General features: G+C 33.6%; 2 protein-coding genes across 5 annotated transcripts in view; one reads left to right on the top strand and one right to left on the bottom strand.

Moving 5' to 3' along the window:
• Window positions 1–21,536, top strand: part of LOC132702458 (protein inscuteable homolog) — a 47,143-nt gene extending 25,607 nt beyond the window's left edge. The window contains exons 1-8 of one of the 2 annotated variants that reach the window (XM_060671082.1): window positions 1,466–1,592; window positions 8,506–8,879; window positions 10,373–10,912; window positions 10,972–11,205; window positions 13,814–14,387; window positions 16,184–16,477; window positions 16,537–16,761; window positions 20,875–21,536. In XM_060671082.1, the coding sequence (XP_060527065.1) occupies window positions 8,518–8,879; window positions 10,373–10,912; window positions 10,972–11,205; window positions 13,814–14,387; window positions 16,184–16,477; window positions 16,537–16,761; window positions 20,875–21,006 (2,361 nt within the window). In that variant the 5' untranslated portion in view covers window positions 1,466–1,592; window positions 8,506–8,517 and the 3' untranslated portion in view covers window positions 21,007–21,536. Of the gene's footprint in view, window positions 1–1,465; window positions 1,593–8,505; window positions 8,880–10,372; window positions 10,913–10,971; window positions 11,206–13,813; window positions 14,388–16,183; window positions 16,478–16,536; window positions 16,762–20,874 lie in introns of those variants that run through there. The other variant, XM_060671081.1, reaches the window with a different exon arrangement.
• Window positions 21,537–21,771: 235 nt separating this feature from the next.
• On the bottom strand, window positions 21,772–23,010 carry LOC132702108 (mitochondrial import inner membrane translocase subunit Tim17-B). Of its 3 annotated transcripts, none has more exons than XM_060670540.1 (4): window positions 22,718–23,010; window positions 22,497–22,668; window positions 22,174–22,384; window positions 21,772–22,116 (listed from the first exon to the last, which is right to left on the bottom strand). In XM_060670540.1, the coding sequence occupies exons 2-4, from the start codon at window positions 22,638–22,640 to the stop codon at window positions 21,971–21,973; spliced, it is 501 nt and encodes a 166-aa protein (XP_060526523.1). In that variant the 5' UTR covers window positions 22,641–22,668; window positions 22,718–23,010; the 3' UTR covers window positions 21,772–21,970. The 3 variants fall into 3 exon arrangements, with proteins under 3 accessions (XP_060526523.1, XP_060526521.1, XP_060526524.1); XM_060670538.1 differs by having other exon boundaries at window positions 22,723–23,010; XM_060670541.1 differs by having other exon boundaries at window positions 22,903–23,010.
• Between the last annotated feature and the right edge of the window lie 495 nt (window positions 23,011–23,505).

The following is a 23,505-nucleotide window of genomic DNA, read 5'->3' as shown; positions in this document are numbered from 1 at the left end:
ACAGGACTTATGTCTAAAGTAATTAAAATCAGGTCAACCACAATTACAATTCAAGTGCGAATGCATCAGCATTCACACCTTCTTGCCTTAGAAACAATGAAGGTAATAGAAATTAAAAGAAATTTCAAATTAGAAAACCAATTAACAAAATGTTACACAATAAATATTACCTAACACTTTATTACTATATGTTTTCAAAGTGTAAATTGGGTATGATGTTGGATATTTTTGGATGGATGATGAAAAGTACAATATGGCCATTATACTGTGAGCTTGTCTGAGAAACTACGGCCTTATGCGAAAGATCTGAGGATTCAATAAAAATAATTATTTTATTGCGTCTTCATATATACAGGGAGTTTGTTGTGTTGTACGTTGCTATTAACGTTCTTGTTTCTAATCGGAAACTTAATATATTATTACAATTTTTTTTTCATGAGCTTTAAGATAACATAAATTTCCTAAGTCCACTATTTTCAAAAATCGGTTCGATTCATAAAAAACCCGACAGCCTACTTTAACGATACTTAAATAGACTTAAAAAATTATACGAGAACATCAATTTTTTAGTCTTAATTGGACTTTTTAAAACAATGCCTCCTGTATAATCTAAAATAACAGCAATAGCGAAATCTCTGTCGGCCAAGTGATAGCAGTTTCTCGACTAATTTTGCGCAATTGCCAAAAGGAAAGTTTGATTTTTCGAATTTATTAAGTAGGATTCAAGCACTCCAACATTTTTTTTCACTTATATAAAATTAGACCTGTCTAAATATTATGGTGAGGTCAAGATTTTTTTTTATGAAAAAGATATTTAATTGCAAATTCAGAATATAAAATCTATGTACATGAAATGGTCAGCTCATATGATGCTATATTGCTAATTAGTTTGTTCGTTGACAACTTTCCTAGTAGAATGATTTGTTATGGTTATTCATGCACCACTAAAAAGTTGTATGCAAGAGGGCCCATTATTATATCAAGAAAAACCTTTTATATAATATAAATATTGGCTAAAAGGCGTTGGGAAATGTCATTGAACTCGTCTTGAAAGTTACTATTTAAATTTGTACTAATATATAAGGTGTCCCATTAAAAATGGGACAGTTAATGTCAACGAACGACGCGAAGAAAGTTGTATATATATATATATATATATATATATATATATATATATATATATATATATATATATATATATATATATATATATATATACATATATATGCTAGGCTGGCATAGTAGCATATGTATCATAAAACCTAAAAACTGTTTTTTAACACCGTGGTTTCTGACATGTAACTTGTAACTTTGCAATTATGAAAATAAAATTCGAAATGGAATATAAGCGACTCCTGAAGGAATTCTATTCAAGGCTCCCCGGTAGCGACCCGAGTTTACTCATCTTAATACGCGAGCACCGCAGCCAAGGGTAGAATGAACACAGGTTTAGTTTAGTAGTCGATGGTAGTCGTCAAACCAACTTGGGTGACGCGTGATAGAGAGGCGCCATGTTTACGCGCGCGTTTGAATTCGAATCAGAATTTCAGTTCGATGCGAGGGCACTATTGTAAATTATATATTTTTTAATCGTAAGTAAATACCCATACAGTTTGATAAATATTTGGAGTGTATTTTTATACAGATATTTAGGTTATCGGCATTTAAAACTAATAGATGGTGTTTTCTTAAAAGCTATTTGTTTAATAGGTTGTTACGAAATATGAGTACGTTTGTTTGTTTAATAAATTCCATTTAAATTGTGAAATTTCATGGCGGTTTTTGGTTGAAATATCGACTGAATATTTGGCCATTATTTGCATCGGTAAGATAAATAAATATATAAAATATAATACGAGATTAGTTTTAGACAAACAAAAACATTTTTTATTTAATTATTTTTGTAAATTTAAATTGAATTTCATATTTTAATAAATTATTTTAAAGCAAAAGTGACATATTTTCACGATTTTTAACCACGAATTTTGTTTGATGCCGTGAGATGTCAAAGTCATTTTTCAGCTCATGATTGGGTATCGAAAAAGAAAATAGATTATAGGATAGATGGTAGAAATATAGTATGGGTCATCAGATCATTTAATTTTATTTTGGATACTGCAACAAAATTCCGTAGAAATATTAAGAGCTTAGTTACGGGGTGACTTAGCTGAGTGCTCTGCTTTATTAAAATTGAACTACCCTGTAATATATCTTATAATGTTATTATTCTTAAATAAAATGATTGAATGTGGTTAGATTTTGTTGTTATCATAAAGAAATTTCATGGTAAAGTAAAAAGCCCTTTTCTTTTCAGAATATGAATATTAAATAAAATTTTATGACAAATAATGTATTTTAAAGGTTAATTTTTAGACTTTAGACTCACCATGATTGGGAGGACCAGGTATACTCTATAAATGAAACTCGTGGAAACAAATGCAATTTTAAATAAAAATTAGAAGTTGTCATATTAATTAATTTATAGTTATAAATTAGATTAAAAATAAATAAAATAATAAAATGAAAAAAAAAAGATTAAAAATTATATATCATATTCAAAACATAAATAGTATAATTTATATGAAATTCAAAGTCTAACTTACATAATATAAAAATTTTAAAACGCAACAAATGTTACTTTACATTTGATATTGAAAACAAGCAAATATTTCATGTAAATCTTAGTCTTTTTATTTTCGGCATTCTGTACTTTTTTTGTTATTTATTCTTCTATATATATATATATATATATATATATATATATATATATATATATATATATATATATATATATATATATATATATATATATATATATATATATATATATATATATATATATATATATAGTTTTGTAATATTTCGTTTAATTCTTGTTCCATATGTTATTTATTGCTTTGAGGCTCACAGAATAAATGTTTTGAGATCTTTTTTAAAAGCACACTAATTAATCTTAAATCCGCATGTAGGAAATTATAAAAATGGGACTGCAAAAATGTACAAGATCTTTGCAATAATAAAAATTTAATTTCAACATTCAATGATAAAAAATAAATCCAAAAATGTTTATTAGTACATTTTTGTAAAAAAAACGCACAAGCATGTACGTATTTTTCTTATAATTATATATTACGTTTTATCGCCCAAAGGCGCATATACACTTGTTCTGGGTAAACGTGTTAGGCAAATATTTAACCACCAACATATACATGGACAATTATTTTTAAAGCAGATTTGCAAACAACAATGTTTTATCGTAAACAATAGCAAATCACGAACTCGTTTATTTGCGGTTTAAAAAAATCGCCAAAGCGTGATTCACGTTTTTAATTAGCTCTAATTTGTTTTGTTAATAACATTTTTATTTACGCGCCGAAACTGTTAATAGCGCAGACACCCTCTGAATTCGTATTTAATTCTAATTTTAAAATAAACACTTTGAAAGATTTCCTTTTCGTTCTTTGCCGAGCGAGTATTTAACCAAATTCGTCGGCTGTAAATCAGAGTTTATTTACCGACTCCTAATTGCTTCTGGAAACTTTTGTTTACGATTTCCCGTGACTCATTTAAAATAAACAAAGATAAGCTTACTGACGATCGCACCAACGAACACCACTGGAATGTACTGCCGAAATACTTGACATAATTCCCAGTGACATTTGAGTCTTAATGACCGATTTTCGATACACGGCTATCGTTTGTCGGTTTACTTAGAATTTTAAACGATTTGCAGGTTTAGTAAAGTCGGCAAATATATTTTACAAATTATATAACACGGAATATGGTGCTCTCATGACAAGATACATTATTTCCTAATAAAACCAATCAATGAAATCAGGAAGGCTTGTCTAATTTATTTTTGACGCAACAAAAAGTCGAAAACATCAATTTTGCACCAAGCATATAATTTTCAAAATTGGGATACATTTTACATAATTATATAAAAATAGTAAATATTGATAAATATGCAATATAAACATATAACGATCTCTCTCTTTAACACTTACAGTGGAGACAAATTTGTTTATGTGGAAATGTTTTGAAATTAAATTATCACGAAAATATTTCAATTATTCAAATTTAAAACACATCATGTTTAATACAATCCTTTATAGAGAGAATGCGTCACAGAAGTATATTTTTATTTTGCCACCGCGTCATGTTGTTTATTTATATTTAGTTGCGTGCTATATTCTGCGGAGAATTGTTGCAGAAAAAATAGGTAGAGCACACAGCTAAACGGGAATATTTATAAAACGTATGGTAATGAAATAATTTTCAAACCAAAAAAAATATATATATACTTATTGGGATACAAAAATGTACAAAATATTTATCTAAATATGGCTTTACAAGTAACAATATTTTTAAGCTAACAATTAGAAAAACAAAAAGAAAAAGCAAGAAAATATTGTATATACATAATTATTTATTGAACAGGAAATATAGAACAAAAAAATTTGAAGGTTTATTTTTTCTTTTAAAAAAACTCTATAATTAATTTTCTTTTCAAATGTTGTAATAGAAATAACAAAGATAAATACAACGTGATGACTAACTTAAAATGTTCTAAAATAGTCCACCGAAAATATTTTTTCCAGAAACGAATTTGTTTATCAAAGAAATTTTTAGCTTGTTGATTATATCAGTAATTATAAATATAATATAACAATAATAATAATAAATAATCACTATTGTCTACAAGGCAATAAAATAATAGTAAAAGCACCTAATACATTATATTCGCTGTAACAAAACCTAAATTAATATGGTCAACTGTGAGACAGGAAACGTCAATATTATTAGGGAAGTGATTAAATGACATCTTCAACTGATAGAAATTACTTTTGACCAAAACATTTTGTTTGTAACTAGGTGGAATACTATTTGAAGGTATATGAAAATTCAGTTGGCTCGGCAACTCAGGGGAGTCTGTTCGCTTGCAAAATCTCTAGAGCTTGTTTTGTGGTCTCTACTAAAGTTTTATGTTACAACGTTACACCCATGTCTTTAAAAAAAGTCACCCTAAGTCATAACTAAAAGTTATATTACCTGTCATATTTGAAAACATTGCAAAATACCTATCTGTATTCAGAAGTATATTATAAGAATGGCAATAACTAACTAACAAACCAAGAACCAATAGCGTCCAATTCAATTCGCAGAGATACACAGTCTATAAATTATTCTCTACAATTTCATCATCATCAAACAGCAAGATTTGACTATCGCTGATGTGATGAGTAACCGCGGATCTCTAGATACTTTATTCTATTATACAGATATATAATATTTTATGAATGCCACAAGATCATAGCAGAATTCAAGCATCCTTAGCTCATTCAACTGTGGGATCTTTTGTTGGGGAGTACCATCAAACGGGGCTACTTTGACAATTTTTTAGGACATTTTTCAATATAACGTCGTTATTTATTAACCTAACGTTGTGAAACAAATTAGATTCATCAAATCGCTCTAAAAATAATAGAAATAAATCTAAAAATGTGTGTGTATGGGTATTTTGACACAAATGTTAATTTAGATGTTTTAAAGAAGACCCGGTAATAGAGGCAGATTTTTTTTTGGTCAAGAAAAATAGTTTTTTTTTTGCTAAAAAACTTTTATTTAAAGCACTTTATACTGATCATTACTAAAATAAAACGTTTTAATTACCTCCGAGTTTTAAAATGAAACAAACTCAAGAAAACATATTAAAATGAAACAAAAAGCCAAAAACAGTAACAGTAAAATTCTTTGGTATGTATAAGACTGTAAAGGTTGAACATATCCAAAACCAAGAAAACATTTCTTAACTTAAAAACTAAATAACGTTTACAGCAAAAAAAAAATTTAAATTTAAACTTTTTAAATTTTCCTTCCTTTTCGGTCTCAGGGTAAAAGGTTCAGTGTATAGTAGTATAAGCTCGTCATCTAAATTTTCGCACACTTATACACGTAAAATGAATCAGTGTTTTCTCAATTAAAAAGTCATTCATTTCTTTAGGTTTCTTGGCTTTTTCTGAGATTTTTTTTTAAATAATATTTCTGATAGCCCTGGCTGATTGTCGGAGAAACAAGGCAATTCTTGGTCCCTGTTGTCTGGGATTGTTTGGGGTTGAGATCCCCCTTCATCTCGAATTTGCTCACTGGGAATCGCTTGGTCTTCAATAGTCATCTCTTTTCCAGCTTCAAACTTCTTTCAACATTTCTTTTTTTTCTGATCTTCGCTTGTTCCCCTCATTTCTTTAATACTTTACCAATGATGAATCAAGAACTCGTTCAGTTTCTTCCAAGTTTTCAAGCAATCCTCCAGAAATCTTTCTTAAGACCTCATAAACATTCATACAGTGCAGTCCGGTTGTTCTAAATCCTGATTTTAAATTTGTCTCTACAGTCTTTGGAACTTTGTTGCACATAAGTGAAAGTAAGGCTGGGAAGTGTTCTTTGGGTTAAGTCCCAGAATATCTGCTCATCTTTCGCCATTTCTCGAATCTTTTGCGCCACTTCCACTTAAAGGGTGCAAATACGTCTACCAGCTGTATCAAATGTGTGGCGTTGACTGGCATATATAAATATTATTTTCTAGGGCAGCTTTTTTGGCCTGTGGTGAAAAATGGCTAGCTGCTCGTGTTTTTGGTTTCTTGGTAGCCGTTTGTAGGGCAAAAGAGATTTAAAAAACCATTGCTCAAAATGGTTCATCCGGAAAGGCTGTTCCCATTAACAGTACCGGGGGATACCCCAGTGCATTAGTTGTCATATAAATTGGTGCTTTTATACACTACTATAGGGGGCAACAGATGTCCAACTGCATTATCACAGACCTGACACAGGACCGAGAATAGTTTTGTACTCGTTCTACCAGGATCATCAGCGATATTAGTTTCGTCGTCATTGTATAAGTTTTTATTATCAACATCACCCAATGCTTCCATTATGTTCTAAAAAAACTGAATAAAGTCGGTTCTTTCTACGGACGATCTCGATTTTTCAGTATGGAAAAATGTTGTTTCTCGATAAAGTTTTCCACAAAATTACTGCCCTGTTTATCCAAGAATTTTTTGACCGCGGCACGAATATCACACTTAAAGGAAAAACCCCACTTTTCCACTTATAATAAAATGTTACGAATCACTTCCTGTTCAGCGGTGTTGCTGCATAAAATTCTCAGGGCTAATGACTTTTTGACAGATGTTTTTATTTTGAACACTGATTTGACATAATTTTTGGTAGGCTGATTTCAAAAATTATATGCATTTATTTGTATCGCGTAAGGTTTTTTTGAAAATGTTAAAGGAAAAATTTCTAAAACAATTAATTTTGTTATGCAGTAAAGTGGAATTCTATTTAAAAAAGTGAAAATAAATTGCTCAAACTTTTTTGAGTGAAATCTTCGTCTTTTTGTCAGAAAGCTGCGTTGTCCGGACATTCGGTTGTGTGTTTTCAATGGCCTATCCCGTTTTAATATCCAGCAGGAGTCCGCCAGCATCGTTATGTTTCATCTGCCTTGATATCGCCGTTTCATTTTCTTAACGTCCTGATGAAACCTCTTTCTCTGTTCTTCGCTAAATGCTCCAAGATTTTCTGTGAAAACAGGAACTGCACTTTGAAACTCATATTACATCCTAGAAGATGAAAGTGTTGTAACATATTTTGAACAATACTTTCGTAATTTTCGCACTTCCCAAGAAACTTATCAATTACTTCTTTAAAGGAAATTCAGGCGATTTTCTCGACATTGGACATTGTGTTTTGAAAATCCTTTTCTTTGCATAATGTTTTTATCTGCGGTCCAACAAAAAAACCTTCTGTGATTAATAGGCTCTCGCCATACCTTTTTGCCAGTTTCTTAATACTTCAGCGCAAACGGAACAAATAGAATGATTATTCCGGGACTTGTCTTGGTCGCCAATTTTTACACCAAAATTGTCACGCTATACATTTTTCACAAGTTATAGTTTGCCTTTGCTTTAGTACGACATAACTACCACAGATATAACAAAAGATATTTGTATCGTTCATACAATGTCTTCTATCTATATTTATGTGCTCTAGAAGACTAGAAATAGGCAGAAACGAACACCGTAGTACGACGACCAGTACAACCAAAGTGCGCATAAGCAGCTTACAACGCTGTATTGATGCTTCTGCGCCAATTCTGCTGCTTTGCGGAGAAATCTAATCTTATCCAGTGTTGCCAAATAACATTTAATTTCATAAAAATCAATTCATTTAAAAATTATGCCTAACATGGAACAAACATATTCAATATATGTATATTAATAAACTGAGATATAGAGCGCTTTAAAAAAATGACGTGATAGAACAAGAAATGGCGTCTTTTGGAAAAATATACAAATAAGTCAGTCCATCCTTCAAAATGTTTCTTTTTGTTCTCATGATGAATTAAAAAAAATGCCGAGTCTGATTGCTAATCGCCTTGACATACTAACCCGAATTTGCCACCATTGAGAATAGAATTAACGAAACCCTGGTGTTTGATTTCAGGAACTCTTAGAAATGAGTTTCAAACGGAGCCCGAGCAAAGTATGGTGGGGCAGCGAATCCCTAGAGTACCGGGAAGTGTCCTCCAGCCCCGGCAGTCAAGACTCCGGTTTTTCCGATACGGAAACTAGTCCTCACAACCGGGAGACCGCGGGAAACGAAAAGCCCTCGAACGCTCCTCATCAGATCCCGAAGGGCATATTCAAAGAGTCCAGCGGAAGTGAAAAGTTGAACCTGTCGAGCAATTACCGGGAGAAACTGAGCCCCGTCAAGGAAAACATAGATCAGAGGTTGGTTAGGAGCGAGAGGAAAAACTCGCCGCACGTTTCCAAAAAGTTTTCCACTGCCCCGAACACAGAGCCGGCTAAGAGACAAAGGTAATGGCGGTTTTTTCGAGAAAATAATTTTGGAATTTAGGACATAGTAACAAACTATGCTAATTAAATACACGGTACGGTACTAAATCTCACGAATATTTATCTCAAGCAGTGACTTTACGGACATTTCATTTATGGTACGTTAATTACATCCAATTCAACTAATTAACCTATCGATTTGAGGATTTTATTTTGTAGCGGAAGTCTTCGGCAACTCATCCGGCAAATTTCACTGGCAAAAGTTAAAGATTTTTCTAGAATTCCGATTTATTAGGAAATTGTTCGTTTCACTCTACCACAACTGGCTCGTTTTTGACAGATTATAAAAAACCTAGAGCTAGTTTACGAACTAACGGTTTACTTACTTCTCTGTTCAAATAATTCTGACTTTAACACTTTGGGCCTAGTGAGTTTGATTTTTGAGCCATAATTTAAAATTTTCTAAAAAGCTTAATTTATTTTATTTATTCCTTTAAAGAAGAAAAAAATAAATATATTGAAAGTCTGATTGTTGCAACTGTTAAAAGAAGCCAGCAGAATGAAAAAATTAAAACCTGAATGTAAAAATGCGATGTCATAAATGCATTTTTATTTTTAATTTTTAGCTATTCAAAAAGGTATTTAATAATACCAAAACTATATACTTTCTCCTGTAATTGAGGTCGTTCTATAGAAATTAAAGGAACCAGAAGCAACAAAATTAAAATAAAGAAACAACCATTAAGAAAGAAGAAGTAAAAAATTTGAAATTCAGTACGTATCTTTTGAAAATCTGACTTAATAAAGAAGCACTTTTTATAATGTAGCAAAGAACATAAAGAGCACAACATGTAGGCATAGACCAAAATTAATTATCTAACAACAATACAATACAATAAACAGTGACATAAAAAAATATTGACAAGAACAGAAAAAAAATGAAGAAAATGAGTCGATTGTTCATATTTAAAGATTTTTGGAGGTATATATTTCTCGTATATTTAAACCTACGTGATAGAAAAAAGTGCTATCATTATTTACTTTTTCAATTTTATACTAAATTATTTCTCCTTTTTGACGAGTAATAGCTGGTGTGAAAAAAATGGTTTTCCATAAAGATAACTTTTTCAGAATCGAATTCAATTAATATTTAAATGAAATACCGGATTAGTTTTATATTATTTATTCATCAAAAAATAGCAAATGTCAATACGGTTCCGTATTTTTGGAAAAAAATACAGTGACACGAAGAGAAAAAAATGGAGAAAAAGAGTTGACGTTAACAAACTGATTATCCATAATTAAAGCGAAGATATATTTCTTTCTTCTTTACTCAAAACTATGCATTTTCTACAAAGATAAAGAAACAAAATTATAAACTAAAAAAATAAACTAATAAAATTCCACCCAATGTCTTAATTGCTTTCCGAATACAAGATTAACAATTAAGTTTTTCGTCGTTTTCTAATGTGCCTTCCCTACATTTACAAAAAAAAATACTACTTCCTTTACAGATACGTCAAACACTCACCGAAAGTAAGCAGAAACCTATTCGTAGACGCCTCCGCGACTATAAATGTCCAAGAATGTAGTGACGATTTGGCTCATCAGTATTCACGGCCCGTGACCAAAGAATCGAATGGTTCGGGTGGTCGAGAAACAACAAAATATGAAAACAGTCGATTACCCAAGCACGACGCGTCTAGCACCAACGACAGCGAGTATTCGGACACAACGAGCGAAATATCTTCTACCAAATCGCTGCCGGTCATCGGAAAAAAGTCCAAAGTAGTCACCACCTCTGCCGAATTAAATCTAACCGCCCCCGCGGTGTTGGAAACTGCCGAAAATGATGACTCCGAAGCTGTGACAAGTTTTAACTCGTTTTCTAGTGATTGTGAGAGTGAATTGGAGAGGCTTTTCGATAATTTGGGGGAGCCGGAGCATACGTCCACTCCAAAAGCCGATCTAAACGGTTGCAAGGACATGAGACACAGGAGGGACCACAGAAGACTCCATCAGAGGCTGGCGTTGCGTTACCGTGACGACCAAAGGTGCGATTGAGCTGGTTTTCTGAGCCCATGGTATTAAGCGGCGGTCTGTTTCATTATAGAGTGCCACCAATCCACGCCGAGGGGATCGTGGTGGACAACAAGGCTGTGCAGCGTTGGCTGGAGGAAGCCAGAACTGTGGAGGAGCAGGAGTGCACAATCACGTTGCAGTGCAAATCCATAGCGGCTGAACTGAACCAGAAAACCTCCCATCTAGCGGCTTGCGTAACGACTATTTTGAGAGGGATGCTATCTCATTCCAGGTGCATAGAAATGGAGTACAGAAACCTTAACAAGTACGTACTTGTCAAGCTTAACTTGCAAAGTCCATACAGTTCTTGAGCGAAATTCTCTTTTTATTATAATTTGCTCAACTCGCAGACGTTATTTTTCGAATACAAGTTGGCAAAAATCTGCAATAACAAATAAATAAAAATTCCATCCCATGAGACACACATAATGTTAAAAAAATGCAAAAATATTGCTTTTTGTACTCCCTATGCTAATACGAGGTGTTCAAAAAGTAAGATACCTTTAAGTTTTATAAAAAAAGTATTTATTTATTTATTTTTATTATTTATTTATCCCCAACATGCCAACATTTTTTCTGATTCTCGAAGCACTTCTGGTAAGCACTTTCTTGTACAGCCTTGAGTTCTTGTGGTGATTTTTCTTTATCTCCTCAGTTGTTTCAAACTACCTTCCTTTCATGGGTTTCTTGAGTTTTGGGAACAGGAAAAAATCGCAGGGGGACCTATGCACTGAATATGGTGGCTGAGGTATCATTGTGGTCTTGTTTTGGGGCCAAAAATTTAGACACAAGCAACGAGTGAGAAGATGCATTATCGTGATGCAAAATCCATGAATTATTTTCCCACAATACGACCTTGTGGTAAAAACTGTTGATGTACTACCCCACGACAATGAAAAAAAACGGTAACCAAAACCTTGACATTTGATCGAACTTGACTTGCTTTTTTCGGTCTTGTCGATTCTGGGTTCTTCCATTGGAACGACTGGGCATTGGTTTCGACGTCATAACCCATGATTCGTCACCAGTTAAGGCCTTTTTGAGCATACCAAGATCAGCATTGACGTCATTTAACAGCTCTTGAACGATGTTCCTTCGACGATCCTTTTGTTCAAAATTAAGAAGTTTCGAAACAAATTTTGCCGCTACACGTTTCATGTCCAAAACTGCGGAAACAATTGCATGGCACGAACCAATAGAGATGCCGTTGTCTTCAGCCACTTCTCTAATAGTGATTCGACGATTTTTTTACACCATTTGTTTCACTCCTTCAACGCTTTCATCAGTTATTGACGTGATGGGGCATCCAGAGCGAGGTTCGTCATCGGCGTCTTTACGGCCATCTGGGAACAGTTTGCGTCATTTATATATACATTTTTTTTGCTCAAAGTATATTCACCATATGCCGTTGTCAATATTTCAAGTGTTTTGCAGCACTGTATTCCATTTTTTACACAAAATTTTATGCAAATTCTTTGTTCCATATTTTTCCATATCAACATATCCAACGTTTCTGTCTCACAGAAAAAAGTAAACGTGCAAACTGACTGAAATTGTTAATGTGTATCAACATAACAAAAAATCGAAGATCGAATGTACGTAGCCCACCCGATTACAAAAGTCACCTTACTTTTTGAACACACCTCGTAGAGCTAATTAAGACAACAGGAGGCGTAATTGCCATCTTGATTTTCATAGTGAGTCAGTGAACTCGAACTAAACTGGAATGTGAGCAAAGTGAAGTAAAATTTACAATAGAAAAAGACGGCTAGTAATGGGGATGTCTTTCTTTAATCTAATTTTTTGAAAAAGCCTTAATAATGCGCTCAAATTGCTTAAAATTTTAGAATATTTAAGTTTTTCTAGTAATCTAATTTTTTTAGGAAGTAATATTTCAAATGAGATTTAAAATATACATGTAAAGTCAACAAGTGTTTTTATTTTTTTCGAAAAAAATTCTACGTTATGGATTTTTTACTAAAAAAATGCTTATCAAAATTTGATTTAATTCCAATAGTTGATAATAACCTTAATCATTTAATTCTTTTAACAAACTTAAGGTTTTTTGGGCAAGGGATGATAATATGAGATGATGCTTTTGGAGTATTTAACTTATTTTTAAACGAAGAAAGAACATGGCCATCATGTAAAAATTTGAATGATCTCATTCTGATTCAAGCTTGTCATTTAATAATCATGTTAATAAAATATTGAAAAAATCATACTATAAATTTAAATCACTATATTTGCATAAACAAATTTTATGTGAATATATAAAACTCAAGCTTTTCTCAGTATCAGTGGTATACTCTTCCAATTCCCTTATTGTGGAATAGTTTACTGGTCAGCTATAATTAATAGGGATAAAGAGAGCTTTCAAAGGTTTCAAAACTCGTACGTTAATGCTACGATCAGCGCAAATTTGTATCAGATAGTCTGAAGAATTCTGGCTTGCTAAATTTGACTGAAAGATATAATACGGTTAGGAGCTATTTTCTATATAAACTCACAAAAAGTAAAGCTCCTTCCTATTTCATTATTAAGTTAATAGCCATAGGCATTTAATTACACATGGTTGTTTATAACCCGTTCCCCGTCAGTTTGAAATAAGAAAGCATTGTTTGTGTTAAAATGATTTCTGATCTTGTTTACTCAAGACTTTTCTACTCAAATCTCACTACTAGTTGACGAATAACAATAAACATTAGAGTAATTCCAATATTTTCTTTTCTATTGTATTATTTTTATTAACTGTACTGTTTTTTTTATTGCCGGCTAATTTTCTAGAGTAAATAATACCATGTGAACATTTAAATTTGTTCAGCTGTTTTCATTCAAATATTTAAGCTATCCGAAATTTTTACATGTGATAGCGAGACGAAACAGATCAACCCACTGGTCCAAAGCCTCGCGGGAAACATCCTGGACTTCCTCAAAACGTACTCGAGCCGTGTGAGTTCGGATATCCTCACGCTCCACGACGAGATCAGAACGTTAAACTCCGACCGGGTTCTGGAGCCCATGGCGCAACTCTTCAACAAGTGGGAAACCGTGCAAAACCAAATTCTAGTCAAAGAGGTGAAAAAGTTGGTAGACAAAATCGAAGATCCCGCTTCTGAGATGGACCTCAGAGCGACGCTGACCGGCATAATATCGGTCGCCTTGAGGAATACCGATTTGGTCGTCCATTTCGTCAAGGCCGACATTATACCGATCTTGTTGATCCTTTGTGAAAAATGTGAAGGGTCTTCGATCAGGGCTATCATTCTCAGAGCGTTAAGCACGATGTGCAGTCATTCATCGGCAGTGCGCCATTTCGAGAAGTTTTCGGGAGTCCAGATTATCGCGGATACTATCGAGGAAGACAGCAGGCCGGAGCCGGAGAGGAGCGAGGCCGTAGGACTCTTGGCTCAAATTACAGCCCCCTGGTTAGAGGATAATCATTCGGTATGTTGTCAATGTTGCCAACAGGCCTGGTTTAATAGTCCCAAGCAATGCATATTTTTTGTTTAATCTTCGAAGCTATCACAGATAGAGATAATAACGTTGGGTACATTCCTTCTGGATTTTGAGTGAGGATGAATCCAGAACGAGTGTACCGTGTGTTCAATTCATCTTGATAACATTTTAATTGGCTGTAACATTTTTGTTTACAGAGATATCAAGGTAAACAAAAAAACAAAATGTAGGGTTAGTAGCCAAGATTTTTTCCAAGTGATGTATAAAACAAAACACCCTGTTTATTATATATGGGTTTAATAGAATATCTTAATCCGATACAATGATGTAACAAACTTTTTAGTCCACTCGTTTTTGACAAATCGGCAAAAATATTTATATAATTTCAACTGCAACAATAATAATTATTTACAAATTTAAGTAGAACAAAAACACTAAAAATGACAAGAAGCACTAAAGTGAAAAACACATTTCTCATACACTCTAATTTTATGATGTCTTGCATTTAGTAACGTTTCCGGATTGTGTCCTAACTGATTGATTGCCTCTGAAATCCTTTGCCGAAGTTCCATGACATGATGATGAGTTTTGTGCACGTGATTTTTTATGTGTCCCCAAAAGAAAAAATCCAAGTTAAGTTGGGGCTGTTGGCTGGCCAATCCATAGTTCCGGCGTTCCCTATCCAACCCCTGGAATATTCCACGTTAAGAAACACTGTGAGGAGTGGCACGGTCTTGCTGCCATATAATCAACGCTGATATATTTGGCCGTAAATCTTTTATATATTGCTCTCTATTTGGTGCTCTAAGAGTTGCAAATAATCTCCAGTTAACTTTTGATCTATAAATATCGGACCCAAAATATACCCATCTATGACACCACACCATACATTAATTGGTTGCTACCAAACATTATGTCTATTTGAAAAATCCAAACAAAACTGCATCCTTCTATGACATTGTTCTGCACCAAGTTTTTAAGTTTTACGAAATTTAAATGCAGCATCTTTATTTTCTTTCAAAACAAAGTGGACTGATCTCCGAGAAATACCTGTCTCTTCATATGCTCTAGTAGGAAACTGGATGTGCTTCATAGAATCTTAACATGTTTGCCTTATTTTCATTTAAAGCATTATGATTCCGGTATACGTTTTTAGCACTTAATACGTTACCATTTTCTGCACATTTCTTTGCCAGCCTTGGAAATATTTGTTTTGAAGGAGTTCAGTGCTTTGGATAAAGTCTACTATACTGACAGCATATCACTCTTTTCACGGATGCTAAACTCGCGAAAAACCATTTTAACAATAATGACTTGGACAATGATTCAACCATCAATGTCGCATACTAATATGTCAAACATAAACATATTTTTGTTTGGCAGTCAGGGCACTCTTGGAAATTTTATTCAAATTTCCTACTTTTGACGATTTGTCAAAAACGAGTGGACTAAAATATAAAGTGTGTTACATCATTGGAATTGGAATGACATATTGTATTAAACACATATATAATATACTGTGTGTTCATTCGTCACTTGGAAAAAAACTTGAATACAAACTCTACATTTTGTTTTTTTGCAAGCAATTAAAATGTTATCAAGATAAATTGAACCCACGGTACCTACAAGTTTCACAGCCTGAAAAAAGGGAGGCTAAATCAGTTAATAATTAAATGAACAATTATGAGATAGATATCTTCTAAGGATCGCGCAGTCGTGGGCTACCCTGTTTAGGCCCAGCTCGTTTTTGGTGAAAGATAAACATATTTTCAATTTTTCCCTAGGTGAAAGGTCTGCAAGAATACTCCAGAAAACTAGTGCGTTCCTTAACCAAGTTCGCATCATCAACCAAGTGCTGTCAGAACTTGTTGCTCTGCGCAGCGGCCTTAGCCAACCTCAGTTCCATGGATACCAACTGCGTAAAGTACCTGCTCCAATACGAAGTCGCGTCGGTACTATTGAAATGCGTCAAAAGTCGCGGCCCTTTGGTCTCCATCTACCTGCTTGAGCAGGTGGCCACGCTGCTCGCCAACATGGCAGCTGTGGAGGTTGCCCGAGAACACCTCAGCCAAGCGGAGGTGAGTTTTTGGATTCTTGACAATGTGTCGTGATGGAAGTCTTCGGGAATGGATTTTAGGCGCCGTCCGCATTACTCCACTTTTTGAGAGCTCCGCGCATCCGCCATAACGAGGAAGTGGAGCGAAGATTGCAGCAGAAGAGCGTGATCGCGTTGTCGCGGCTGTGCGGCCATAAAAGAGCAGCAGAAGAGTTCGTCGAGTGTGGTGGTGTTTCTAGATTGGTAGAACTATGCAGGGAAAGGGATGAACGCTTCGATAGCGATGCCGTGTTGGTCGCTGCCTTGGTAAGTTTGTAGTTTAGTTATCAAATGTTTCACGAGACAAAAAGTTGCCGGACTTTTCTTGCAGTTAGATCTCGAAGTTTGTATACGGGAGGCTGCTGAAACGTACAAATTTTTGTTGTAATTAACCCTTTTACATTTCAAGTAATATTTCTTATTTTGGAGCTATATATACCCATTTTTTCAAACTTAAGCCGGTATCCATGTTGGAAACATACTATATAATTTGCGTTTTGGTTAGCTTTGCTGTCTTCTTAAATGTAATTTTGTTAAATAACAAGGAAAAATAGTCAAAATAAATAAGAACTAAAAGTTCAGATTTTCACAAAATTATATATTTTGACATGACAATTGTTTCGACAACACCGTGTCTTTATCAAATGTAATATTTACAAACTACCTGCTACTATATATACCAAAAAATGACCATACAACCTTAATTAATGTTGTTGTGAGAATTTAAGTTCATTAAAGGAGAGATATTTAAATCTAATTGATCGTTAAGCAATACATTTGAATGTCTCATTTTGTTAATCTCCATGGCTTCCAATAAATTAAATTTAGTACTCTTTGTGGCTGTATGTAAAATGTCGTCAAAAATGTGTTTTTCTGTGTTTAAGTGTGTAGCATAATTAGAATCTAGACTATTGTTTTTAAACGCTCTTTTATGTTCCTTACTGCATTTCTTGAAGGATCTACCTGTTTGTCCAATATACATTTTATGACTGTCTTTCCTTTATCTGCACGTGTAAATATTATGTTATAAAAAACAAAGCTTCTGAAAATAACAAAATATTTACAAGTGCAGATAAAGGGAAGACAGTCATAGCTATCGATCTCCCAGAATATATTTCATAAACCCACAATTTTCTTAAACCGGAACTTTTTCAATGTATCAAACTCGATCCTACCGAGTTATATCAAAGACAAGTCAAGGATGTAATTACTAACTCCACACTATTTAGTGACAAAGACAAATATTTTTTAACAATTATGAATCCACAACCGCCGAAATTATATTCTTTAGTTAAATTACATAAACAAGATATGCCATTATGTAACAGCTCCAGCAGTTAAACTCTCAACAAAATTAGTAAATATTTTAAAGTTCCACACAGATTTTAAACCAAAATTAGCAATAAAAAATTCTTATGAATTAATCAACAAAATTAAAAATATCAAAATCCCTTCTAACGCAGCAGTATTGTCTTTTGATGTACAAAACTTATTTCCCAGTATTCCACCTATGCATGTGATAGATTTAGTAGAGTTCACCCTAACTCGGAAACAGGTTAACCCATTGGTCAAACAAGATTTATTAGATAGCTTAATAGTATCTTTAGACCACAATTATTTTGAATTTAATGTACAAATTTACATATCTAAGGTAGGTTTGATTATGGGAAACCCACTTAGCCCTTTGTTAGCCGACATTTTTATGGATAATTTGGAAAATATCATACTAGAACATCCTTTAAGTAAAAGTTTTCTATGGTGGTATAGATACGTGGATGATGTCTTTGCTTGCCTTGTTGGAGCGGACAGACAATTTTATTCTTTTTTAAATTACATTAACTCATTACCCTTATGCACACAAAATGGCTGCATTTCACTCTTTCATACACAGACTTCTTAATACGCCACTCTCAATAGAAGATTGCGACAAAGAATTTAATATCATTAAACAAATTGCACTGAACAACGGCTATTACAGATAAAATTACAGATAAAATTAAATTAAATAATAATAAATAAAAAACAAATCCAGACAACAGTAAATTCTATTTATCCGAAACCTAATACAGAACACGAACAAAAAAAAGTGAAAAAGTTTCAAAACATTTGTCAAAATGTGGTTTAAAAATAACTTTCAGAACTAACAACACAATAGGAAAATTTTTAAAAACAATAAAACGAAATGTCCAAAATCTCAAAAATCAGGTGTCTACAGGTTGAAATGCGGATCTTTTCCTAAAATTTATATTGGACAAACAGGTACATCCTTCAATAAACGCATTAACGAACATAAAAGAGCGTTGAAAAACAATAGTCTAGATTCTAATTATGCTACTACACACTTAACCACAGAAAAACACATGTTTAACGACAATTTTGATATTTTACATAAAGCCACAAAAAGTAGAAAATTAAATTTATTGGAAACCATGGAGATTAACAAAATGGGACATGCAAATGTATTGCTTAACGATCAATTAGAATCAAATTCATCTCCATTATTGAACTGAAATTCCCACAACATTAAGTAAGGTTTTTTTCGGTCAGTTTTCGGTAGCAAGTATTGGGTTGTTCGGAAAGTCATTTCGTTTTTTTTGGGGAACATGAAAGACAGTTTTCGTATAATGAATAAATATTTTATTAAATTATATATTGGCCGTTCTGGTCCGACACCTTTTGCCATCTTTCTGGCAGTAACATAATTCCCCTCTCATAAAAGTTTTGGTCCTTGCTGGCAAAAAACTGGTTCAGGTGGTTTTTGACATCTCCATTTGAGGTAAAGATTTTGCCATCCAAAAAATTTTGCAGGGACCGGAACAAATAGTAGTCGGAAGGCGCCAGATCTGGAGAATATGGCGGATGTTGCAATACGTCCCATTCAAGCTGTAAAAGTTTTTGGCGAGTGACCAAACTTGTGCGAGGTCTCGCATTATCCTGGTGGAACACTACACCCTTCCTGTTGATTAATTCGGGCCTCTTCTCTTTAAGTGAATCATTCAATTTGTCCAGTTGATGACAATAGACTTCTGAATTAATCGTTGTATTGTCCGGCAAAAGCTCAAAAAAAAGATTCCTTTGACATCATACCAAACGGAGAGCATCACCTTTTTTTGGTGAATGTTGGCTTTTGACACGCTTTGAGCCGGTTCATCTTTTCTGCTCCATGACCTCTTGCGTTTAACATTGTTGTATACAACCCATTTTTCGTCCCCAGCAATAATCCGCTTCAAAAATGGATCATTTTCTTGACGTTTGAGGAGCGAATCACACACGTCAACGCGACGACACAAATTTCGCTCTGTAAGGACATGGGGCACCCACACATCGAGCTTCGAGGTTAAGCCCATGCCTTTCAAATGGCCATAAACAGTCGAATTCGACAACTAATGCCTTTATCGCATCTTTATCAGCTTCGACCGGCCTTCCAGACCGTGGTGCATCTTCGACATCAAAATTGCCGGATCGAAATTTTGCAAACCAGTTCTGGCACTGGCGTACTGTTAACACGCCTTCTCCATACACATCCGTCAATTTTTTTCTCGCTTGGACAGCATTTTTACCTTTTCTGAAGTAAAAAAGTAAAATATGACGAAAATGCTGCTTATTGCTCTCCATATTTAAAAGGGCACCAACCAAAAACTACTACGTAGAATTAATAGAACTTTTTCACACACAAGCCTTGCAATATCAGCTCTCAAGACATATAATGCTTATGCGGCTTAAGTGTGAAGTCGGTTTCGAAAAAACGTAATTAAGTCCTCTGACGGGAAAAAACGAAATGACTTTCCGAACAACCTTATAGTTTGCAAATATTACATTTGATAAAGACAGGGTGTTATCGAAACAATTGTAATGTAAAAATATATAATTTCGTGAAAATCTGAACTTTTAGTTCTTATTTATTTTTATAAATGGATTTTCAACAAATAAAAGCCACCTCAGTTCAATTTTAGGAAAAATAGTTTAAAAATCTGTGTAAATGACGAGATATTGGTAGCCAAAAAATAAAATTACATATAAAATGAATTATTTAGAATTTATTAAACTTTTTGGTTAGTTAAGTTAAATAATACTTTATAAATAAGTAATAAACAAATAAGTGCATAATATGTGCTATTTGTAACGAAATTAGCCTTATATAGAGCATCTTAACAGATATTCCAAATAAAATATAGATATAATGCGTATTTTCCTGAAAGTTTCGACATTTTTATCAGTCTAATATGTGCGACAAGTAAAATATTTGTGTTCAACAAGTGCAACAAAGTATCTAGGGACAGACATTGATAATGTTCTGATCGGGGGAAAGTGTCCCTTCTTGACTTGTTAATTTTAGGATCTTGAATTTAAGACCCAAAGTTCACAATTGACGTATTTTAGGCGACATTGAGAAAAATCGCGGAAGTATGCGGCGCTGACGTGCTGAGTGTACAGGATTCTCAGGAACTGGTGGAACCAAAGCTTCTGGATTCGTTCCTAGCTTACTCTACTCAGAATGAAAGTTACGTGTGATGGTGATGAAAGCAGTTACCGCGATATACAATGGCACAACGTTATTTGCGCAATGTGTTTATTTAAGAGTCTGACAGTTGACAGAAATTTGAGCTCCTGCTCGCAAAATGTAAAAATGAAACTAATGCAACACGTTATGTAACCATAAAAATTAAATTTGATCAAGTATAATGGGTTTGGCTCATTTAGAATTTAAGGGAAGTGTCAGGAATTTACTGCTGGAAATACTTTAAATAGGAGATGATAATAATCCAGTAAACTTTAAATGAAGGCTTTGCGCGAATATAACCATGTGTATGTTTAAAAAAAATAATTTTGATATTCTTTTGTACTTTTATAATAATTGTGTTCGTTAATTTAGTAACATTATCAAATTTACGAAAACGTAATTTATTAATCTCCCCTATTCTTAATGCAAGCAAATATTGGGCATAATCCCTTCTGTTTTTTTCTTTTATTTATATATGTCATTTTTGTTTTATGTTCAGAAAATTTATATATGTTTTGTACCACATTATAAAGGAATTGTTAAATTTATTACCTTTGTTTCATTTTCATATTCACCACCATTCACCAACCTTAACATAAACAAGCTTATACTTTGCTGCCCAACAGATCTTCATAAAATTTTAATGGCAGATTTTGAGCTAATCAGAAAAAGAAGAAGAGGGGGACCAAAGATCAAATCTCCAAAAAAGACTATGGGTTTCATTCCTATAATCGTGAAGGTCTTTTATTAATTACAATAAAACCAAAGCACGTGGATAAATTTCTTTTATTCCTAGGGTTTTTGTAAAACTGCTGCACAAATTCAAAGAAACCTTCAATAAATTAATCAGCATCACCCATTTAAAGAACAAAAAACAAGGCAAAGTAAAACGCACGCCTGTCCATTGCTCTATCACATGTTTTATTACAGTTGATGACACCATGGGACAAAAATGTGCCTAAAGTTTTAGATAGACTATTGATAGGCATAACCTGGAGGAGGCTGACTTTGGCCCAACTGTGATGGGTCTTCCATGGGGGGCAACTGGGGCTGAAACTGCTCTGCACTTAATCTAGTAAACAATATTCCTACACCTTCAATTAAAGCCAAGAGGACACCACCTGTAAAACAACAACTCACTAGAGAGTGGGGCGAATCTTAAAACACCAAGATCTGACCTATAAAGGCACTGCCGGCCATTGCAGGTAATCCATTTCTTGCTGCCAATATGCCACCCGTGGCAGCCCCACTGATGATTGAATTCCAGGGATCCTCTTTCTTCCTGATGTGTATCAGAGCACAGTCTATCGTCGAAAACATACCACCCCAAACCGCGAAATTACCAGCTATAATAGGTGACCTTTGTTTAATGGCTGTCACACTGCCAAGCTTAAACAATAAATAGTGAAGTTTTTCAATTTACGTTTAAGTAGTTTACGAGTTCTATACGAAACAATAATCATGTAATGAAAAAACCACACAATTAATAGTTAAAACATACCAGCCTTCGATTGATACCAGAAGGTGCATTTCGGAACCCTTTTATACTTTGAAAAACGCCGCCGCCGATAAGACCCATGGTAAAAGCACCCCCACAGTCGTCTACGATACGCCAGGGACATGGTTCACGTGTATACTCTTCCATCTCTTTGAATTACTCAACTTGGTGTAATCTAAGGAATGGATTGACATTGACAAAAATAGCATTTTCTATAAACTCACCCTACCGACTACAGAGTTAAGGAACGTCGTTTTGCTTTGATATCGTGTTCAAAACGAAATTGTATGAAGAATTAAGTTGGAAATGACCCTCGCAAGGTGAATCGGGAAGAGTGAGGTTAGGTCCACAATTTCAGCAATACGTAGAACATTATTATTTCTCCGCTTCTAAAATATCACCAACTAACCTTGTTAACAAACGTGGTATTATTCAAATTGCCAAATCAATAAAAACATTTATTTAATTTCCAGAAAATTTGGTTAAAAATTTGACATGTTCAATACAAGGACTAACGTGGAAGTACTTGAGGAATATACTGTGCTCAGAGAAACATTAGCAAAATAAAGGTGAAGGCGTTGGGATCGATCGCCCAACAAGAACAAACCTCAGTATTATGTCGTGGATATTCCATATCACAAAAAATATATATTTTTTAATTCGCTCCTTCCTTTATGGTCATCACTAGAGGCATTTAGAATTGATGGTACATTAAAAACTAAAAATTCTATGAAGAAATTGGCAACCAGATATACAGTGAAATGCGTTTTAATAATTTTTATGGTCATCTTATGAGCAATATAATTTTATTGAACCCCTCAGCTATCTAAATTCCTGGAAAGGTTTTATTGTGCAAGTAAGACGTCAGACCCGTATATGAGTGGTCAATATCTTGCATTTCATTTGATACTAATTCACTTCATTGCAATCCAGAAATCAACAATATATATATATATATATATATATATATATATATATATATATATATATATATATATATATATATATATAT

The sequence above is a fragment of the Cylas formicarius genome, unplaced genomic scaffold (assembly GCF_029955315.1).
Source record: "Cylas formicarius isolate icCylForm1 unplaced genomic scaffold, icCylForm1.1 PGA_scaffold_5__7_contigs__length_24384050, whole genome shotgun sequence".
NCBI classification, from domain to species: domain Eukaryota; kingdom Metazoa; phylum Arthropoda; class Insecta; order Coleoptera; family Brentidae; genus Cylas; species Cylas formicarius.
The sequence above is the reverse complement of the archived record's forward strand: the minus strand, read 5'-3'. Positions and strand labels throughout refer to the sequence as shown.